This window comes from Zootermopsis nevadensis, unplaced genomic scaffold (genome assembly GCF_977971745.1).
Source record: "Zootermopsis nevadensis isolate Lab colony 2312 unplaced genomic scaffold, Znev_1.0 Znev_ptg000013l, whole genome shotgun sequence".
In the NCBI taxonomy this organism is placed as follows: Eukaryota; Metazoa; Arthropoda; class Insecta; order Blattodea; family Termopsidae; genus Zootermopsis; species Zootermopsis nevadensis.
Window position 1 is genome coordinate 9,912,702 of NW_028259145.1, and position 7,796 is coordinate 9,920,497.

Sequence of the window (7,796 nt, forward strand, 5' to 3'; positions counted from 1 at the left end):
AGCCTCCACGCTTCTTACGCGAAGTGCTTTTTACAATGATGCTTTTAGAGTATGCATTCAGAAATTCCGATGTATTCTGCGTAAGAAGTTGCATTCAGTACCATAGATCACGGTCAGTACACCGCCAAACACAGTTTATACAAAAACATAGCCCTGATTAGAAGTCATGGACCTTCCTCAACGAAATTGGAATGAGTGCTTCTCTTACTGGAGTAGGAATATGAATGCGGATATTCTTTATTGAGTAGTTGGTATCTCGAATCGACCAAACGATCCACAAAACGTTTGAAACAGAATAGCCAATATACGAAAAATATTTCTCTTTAACCCATGGCAAAGAAGTGTAGTAATAGAATACTTTAATCAAACTACATTCCCATCCACAAAGTATAACTACATGCAGTATTACATTTTTTATTCAAATGATCAGTCAAATTTATAATCAGTACCACACATTACTCTCGGTTAACTGCTTGGACCCTAACAATTGCAAAATGTATTAGCCATGAATTTGAACACTTCCGATGAACATCATTCGCATGTTGGACATACTTCTGTCCACAGTGATGTCAAGTAGACTAATAGGTGGATACTATCTTGGAGGAATGTACAGTAGCGGAGCAAGCTTTCAGACAGGTATTCTTCTTCTTCTTCTTCTTCTTCATCTTCTTGGCGCTACAGTTCAAAGTGGAACCCTGGCAGGTATGGTAGCCTTAAATAGCATGCGACTAAGTCCACACAATATTACAACCGAGACGAACACCCTGGACATCTTCACTGTGTGAGAACCTTAAATCTCGTATCCTGCTGTTTTTTAATACTTCATTTTATACTAAATGAACCAAATAAATTTGGGAGTTAAATTAAATCCTTCACACCACAGAAAACGAATATTAAAATTTCCAGTGCTCCTGTTGGAATGCAACTCCAATTACCTTTTTCTACAACAGGTGATAATATATTATACTCTATATAAATGGACTAAAATGGAATTGTTTCTGTCACACTTTTCATACATGTACACCTGTTGTAAAGTACTGATTCCTCATTCAAAGGGAAACTAGTATTATACGGGATGGCTTCTCTAAATAAAATAACAAGAAAAAATTTTAATTGAAAAAGATAGTGTTTGCTGCCAGATCACAGCTGAATGGTTAGTTTCTTCTTTGTATTCAGGAAGACCTGGGTTCAAATCGTGGCCTGGAGACTGTCTTGAGGTTTTTCTCAGCAGGCCATTAATGAAACTAGTTAGGCTTATTAAAGTGTGTTTAAACAGAACCTTTAGTAAAGTCCATATAGGTAACATATGTCTGGCACGTTTCCTATTCAAAATAGTCTAAAACAAGGAGATGCTTTATCACCACTGATTTGCAACTTTGCATTAGAAAGGTCCAAGAAAACCCAGATGGAACTGAAATTAAATGGGACACACCAGCTTCTGGTCTGTGCTGAAGATGGAAATTTATTGAGGGAACACATAAACACCATAAAGAAAATCACAGCTCTAACTGATGCAAGTAAGGAGGTTTGTCTATATTTAAACACAGAGAAAACTAGGTTTATGCTGATGTCTCATCACTAGAATGTACAACATAAAAATAGCTAATGGATCCTTTGAAACTGTGGCAAAGTTCAGATATTTGGGAGTAACAGTAACAAATCAAAATTTAAGATAGAATATACATGACTATAATATTACTTGTATTTTTGCATGGGTGTGAAACTTGGTTTGTGACACTGAGGGAGGAACATAGAGTGGGGATGTTTGAAAATGGTGATGAGGAGAATATGTGGACCTAATTGTAAGAAGGATGAATTACTAGGAGGCAAGTTGCATAATGAGGAGAAGTTTTACTCCTCGCCAAATATAACTGGACGGAACAAGTCAAGGAGGATGAGACGGTCACTTTGCGTAGGCCGCATGGGAGAGAGGAGGAATGCATACAGAGTTTTGGTGGGCAAATCAGAAGGAAAGAGACTGCTGAAAAGACCTAGAGATAGGTGGGAGGATAGTATTAAAATGGATTTTAGAGAAATAGGATGGCATGATATGGGTTGGATTCATCTGTCTCAGGATAGGGGCTAGTGGTGGACTCTAGTGAACACGGTAATGAACCTCCGGGTTCCATAAATTGTTGGGAACTTCTTGAGTGGCTTAGCGACTGTTAAATTCTCAGGAAGGATTCAGCTTCACTGAGTAAGTAAATCAATTAAGAACCTTATACAATAAATGGTCTACAAAATAATATGCACGCTTAATATGAAGGACCGAAAGTTGCTAATTTACCGATGCTTATTCTTTTTAAAGAATTTTTTGCCACTACAACGAATGTTGGCATAAAGAAATTGCTATAATACATATTTATCCATTTAAAGAATATTACAACAGGATGCGAGATCTGGAACATTCACAGCAGTAAAAATTTTGTTTGCATTCTTCTCAGTTATGATGCCATGTAATCTTGTAGGTGATTACTAATGTTTTAGGAGAACTTTGTTGCCTAAAAGATGATGTAGTATCATAACCCAGAAAACCACAATCCATTACACCAATATTCATATTTTAAGTATGTGTGTGTGTGTGGGGGGGGGGATTCCATCCTCCAACAATAAAATATACCAGTCACATGTCTTAAGCTTTGGACTGAACCAGAACTCCCCAAAAATAAGCCACATCATCAATGTGTTCAGTTGTTACAAGTGGTATGAAGACAGGAAGGGATCAAGGTATGTTCTGGACTCCAATTCTGCTGCTGTAACTAAATTATGTACTTCTCAAAAACATGTAAATATACAGTGTTATTAATCATTAAGTGCTTTGTACACAATCATTCCTATACCCAACAAGTTTACACAGCTCTCTAGAGACAATTTCACAGCACTGTATTTACTATGATATAAGTCTACAACAGCTTCTTCTTTCACAGTAAGAGGAACTGAAGATAAGGATGATAACACAGTAAAATCTTGCAACAACAAGATTCCATGATTGTTGAACACTTCTATCCACTTCCCACTTCCATCGCGCACCATCTGCATTGAAACCAAACCACAACAACAAGTCTCTGTGTTGGGCTTCCATGCATGACCAAACACTGTGTCTACTGTTAACAGACAGGAATCTGTTTTGAAACCTGCTGCTGAAAGAAGAGCTATCTGCAGCCATGACACATATGATTCTAGTTGACTTCTAGTGCAGCTGTACCTGTCAAACTCACGTACTGCCTGGAATGAGAAACTGTGCATTAAAATATGTTGGTAAAGAAAACTTGTTTTAGTGAAATTAGCATGTCTACATAGTAGGGTAACCAGGTTTTGAACAGAAAGAGACCAACATGAAAACCCAAAATGAGGCTAATGCAGAACTGGAACAATGCTCATTTCACTTCTTACATTAGTCTGCAATTCAGGAAACAGACTTCAGAGGGCCAAAGAAAAGATGGTGAGATATATTGTGAAAATAGAACAGGCAAATTGCCTTATCCATGGAGTGAATAAGAAGACATTAGGGTCTACATTTACATTAATATCGTAATTTTATGCTGAAAAAACTAGTACTTGGAAGTTGGTTGACAATTATTAATATAATATAATGTTCCCAACTATATGACAATAGAAACTAAAGGTTATTGCTGCTGATACCAAAGTCTGCCACTGGACACTCTTGAGTCAGTTCGTTTACATCTCAGCATCACAATTTATCTCCCCAAGATCCACCCTCGTAACATCTTCCACTTTCCTCAGACTTCCAAGACTTTCAAACAAGTTTCCCCACCAAACTGTATACAGTTCATCTTCCCATCACAGCTACATGTCTGGATCATGGTAACTTCATAGATATCACTACTCTGACTTGTATGAATTATCAAGTTCCTTCTTATGAAATACTATAAGTTGACCACTTGCTTAAAATATTGTGTGTTCAAACATTTTCTTATGCACTTTGTTTCTAGTATTTATGCTTTCAGTTAAAAGTTAGAGACTATAATTCAAATAAGCACAAAACAAGTTGCAAAATTATTACTGATCATGTGTGTGCATGTGCACGTGTATCATTATTAAGTCTTCTGAAAAATTAAAAGACGTAATGACACACACAATAATTTTTCCACATGCCAATGGCATAATAGTTTCCCCCAAATTTAGTATTCTAATTTCATCTATATTTTACCAATGTATAAAAACCAGGGTTTCATGATTTATGATAGTAATTTTACAACTCTTAGAATCAGTTCTAGGTGTACCTGATTCTGCAGTCTGATGGCAAGGGAAGTTTCCAAACACCCTGCTCCAGGCACTACAGCAGGACACACCATTAAACAGCGAAGAGCACTCAGGGATTGCTTTATTACAACCTAAAGCACATAAACCAGTTATTGTAGATATATTAAAAATTATCTATTCTAAGTATAAAATGAGTGATATCTTAACTTATTACACTCAATTTAAAAATCTCATTGATCTGTCAGTTCCATTATTACAATGTATGTAGTGCAAAAGGTGTACGAAACACTAAGAATCAATAATGGGGCCGAAACCAGATGACAATGAGGTTTTCGTTGAGCTTTCACTGGCTAACAGTGTCAAAAGAAAGGCAAGCCCAGCTTCTCAACTTCTAATCGTCCTTGATTACTGACATAAGGACCAAATGTTCAGAGAGAATTAAATTACTTCCCTCCCTTTTTTTAGTAACATGCACACTGAACTTGTCATTTAAATAGAAGGTTCCATAAAAACTGTACTAACTCTTATTCTGAAGACATTCAAATAAATTTTTACACCACCTTTGAAAACAAGACGTTCCAGGTAAACATTTTAAAGTAAACTTTTCAATTGCAGGCTTTCAATCTAGAAAAAAACCTGTGTTATTAATGCATTGCTTAGATAATGTAAATTCATAACACAACATTGAAACAGTTTAGCTTAAAGGATATGCTTTTAATCAGTGTTCAAACTAGAGTTATTCTGCCGACATAAGATAATCATTCGGAAAACAATTAAATAATAAAAACTTTATGACATAAAATATACACGAGACTTTAATTCTGTACTCATACATTGTTTGAACATACACACATTCTCATGCGCATGCATACCCATGCACACTAGTTTTTCACCTTCAGTTCCATGGCAGCCTCCTCGTTAGGTGCATGAGCAATCAGAGTTGATATGTTACTACCAGCTTTCTCCAATGAGACATAGAACTTCTGTCCCTGAACCACCAGTCTTAGTACCTCTATAGTACCAAGTAATGAACGCAGGCAATCTGGATCTCGTGGACAGTGCCCAATGCTAGAAATAGGTGTTGCTCCTGATAATTTCTCCAGTGCATGTGTCAACTCCGTACCCATGCGATCCAATAACAATATTCCTTTTCTCCGCAGGTAAAGATACAGGGTCGGATGCACCAATTTCTGACAAGCAATAATATCAACATCCAACTCTACAATTTGTTCAAATAGTTTTAGTGCCTCATCTACAAAACAAATGTCATCTTGAGGTCCTTCCAATTTAATGCTCCTATTCTCTGAAATTTTTGAATTTCCTTCACCTGTCAGCATGATATTAAACAAGATCAAAGACATAGAGCCATTTTTATTACATTTCTGATGCAAGATTGTTGATATGTCATCATAATTTATCTGGTAAAGAATTCCTGGGAATACATGACTTTTTATTTCAGAGGCTTCGGTACATTCCACAATAACATCTCCCATTGTTTGGCCAGTGGTTTGAAGAAATCCTTTCACAATGTTCAACTGTAAATCTTGGACATCAACTCGTCTTAATCCACATGCTGGTTTTGATGACAGAATAGATTTTACCAATGGTAAAAGTTGCTTAACTGTGCTAAAGTCTACTTTCAGTTTTATACAGCTCAAATCAAATAAGCCTGTCAATATGGAATTCAAGTGTTCTATTATACTAGCTGCTTTGGGAACACGAAGTCCAGTATGATGTGATAAAACTTTTTCTAATAGAGATGTAATTAAAATGCCTGTATACAGGCCATGATCATGATGAGCATTTATTTGTGATTTCATTATCTGATTTACAAACAGACATATTGGGTTTGCCAGTGTAATATTATTTAGTAATCTAGATGATGAAGAAGTGAAGGTTGTATAGCCAGCTCCTGATACAAGGATTTTGATTCCACCTTCTGGTCCAACACATGACAGCAATATTCTGTGAAATGAACGAAGCGTAGAGATGAAGTCAGAGCTGTCTAATGGCTGCAGAACTACAGAAACATTGGTGGATGCCATTTTCTTCAGTTGCTGGTCCTGCGAGGTGTGATACAACTCTTGAGCTCTGTAAGGAAAGCAGTTTTAGTGTCAAGGTGTGCTAGTAAGGAGAGAAGTAATGAATTTCATATCATTGCAAAGGCTGTCCTGAAAGACAAGCATTAAGTATACACAGCTGGAATAATAAATATAAAAAGTACGGAATGTAGTGAAATCAAAAGGGCCCAACCCCTTGTGACATAGTACAAATTCATTTTAAAATTTTAATACCTGGAAAGAACCATGCATTTGATGTACACATGCCACAGGTCATGATTGTGTATCACAGAAGATGATGTACAATGTATGTACTCAACTGTCAAAATTTTGTACCAGGCAAAATCTCATGTGGAATTTGAATATGGCATTCCACTGGGGAAAATTGTGCCCAAAAGTTCACAATTACTGAACATTCAGTTTTGATTCCTCAAACATTTTTCCACCATCCATAAATATCTCAATTGAAATATGTGACTTTATTAGAAAATAATTGTAAATGTGCACATATACTTCTTATTAAGTACAGATACAGGAGATAATTCTGATAAAAACAATTATCTTTTACCATATCAGGTCTCGGTTTTAGATCTGATGTAGTTAAATTTTTGTTATCAACAATTTTTCAGACAAAATATATTTCTTAATCTGTATTATATGAAGATTCTTAAGAACCTAATCAACTTACATTAACTAAAATCTTAACGTTATTCTTCTCTAGACGAGTAACTTTCTCTTAAAGACTGCACCTTCTCTTCTAGTGCATTTTTCAAGTATCGAGCACCCTGCAACAATAAAAGAATTTGGGGTTTCTTACAACATAAATAACCAAAACAAGCTTTTTAATATAAGCTTGGAAGTTTCTATAGATGGTGCATTATAATGTGTAAAACTGCTCTTTTGGCCTACGTCCATTGTCTAAATTAAAACCATTAAAACGTATCGAAATCTGAGCTTTGATTTCGTAATTAAGTTAAAAAAAGGGGGGGGGGAAGAGGACCCCTGGTTGCCTTCCTGTCCAAGCGAGACTTGCTAAACCAGCAGGTCAAAATGATTCTCATGATCGTAGCGATGCTACGTTCACAATCACAAACGGCAGTAGGGTGAGAGAACCTCAAGTCTTACTTCTCCTCGAGGTGTACTTTCGTAGCATTACGACACCAGTAGTATAAACGAAAAGAACACAAGCAGAATGTTGAAAAACTTTTTAGAAACTTACTATAACAATAGGTAATTCTTTCTTTTCTTCTTTCTTCACGAAAACTTCAAAGTCTTGAAGTTTATACCACCCCCAATGTATTACAATTAAAGCTGGAACCATTACAATTGTCACTGCATTTCGAGAGAAAAAAGCTCTGACCTTTCCAGACATTACAACAATTTTAACATCAAAGTTGCATACTGAATACTGGTAAACATTGGTCTATATCACACTTCTCCACCACGGAACACGATAGATCGAACCCAAGCACTAATTAAATTTCAAGGTGACACATGAAATGTCCCTCATAT

General features: G+C 36.1%; 2 protein-coding genes and 1 long non-coding RNA gene across 4 annotated transcripts; 1 reads left to right on the forward strand and 2 right to left on the reverse strand.

The window, feature by feature from the left end:
- The first annotated feature begins 708 nt into the window (after positions 1-708).
- LOC147873889 (uncharacterized) lies at positions 709-6,025 on the forward strand. The gene is made up of 2 exons (XR_015535108.1): positions 709-1,517; positions 2,928-6,025. It is a non-coding gene; the product is annotated as an uncharacterized LOC147873889 (long non-coding RNA).
- On the reverse strand, positions 2,781-6,269 carry LOC110830743 (molecular chaperone MKKS). The gene is made up of 3 exons (XM_022066011.2): positions 5,118-6,269; positions 4,245-4,355; positions 2,781-3,225 (listed from the first exon to the last, which is right to left on the reverse strand). The coding sequence occupies exons 1-3, from the start codon at positions 6,267-6,269 to the stop codon at positions 2,803-2,805; spliced, it is 1,686 nt and encodes a 561-aa protein (XP_021921703.1). The 3' UTR covers positions 2,781-2,802.
- LOC147873890 (uncharacterized) lies at positions 6,004-7,783 on the reverse strand. 2 transcript variants are annotated; one of them, XM_087348589.1, is made up of 3 exons: positions 7,504-7,783; positions 6,973-7,069; positions 6,272-6,315 (listed from the first exon to the last, which is right to left on the reverse strand). In XM_087348589.1, exons 1-2 carry the CDS (start codon positions 7,654-7,656, stop codon positions 6,992-6,994), a joined length of 231 nt encoding a protein of 76 aa, XP_087204715.1. In that variant the 5' UTR covers positions 7,657-7,783; the 3' UTR covers positions 6,272-6,315; positions 6,973-6,991. The 2 variants fall into 2 exon arrangements, with proteins under 2 accessions (XP_087204714.1, XP_087204715.1); XM_087348588.1 differs by lacking the exon at positions 6,973-7,069 and having other exon boundaries at positions 6,004-6,315.
- Positions 7,784-7,796: the final 13 nt, after the last annotated feature.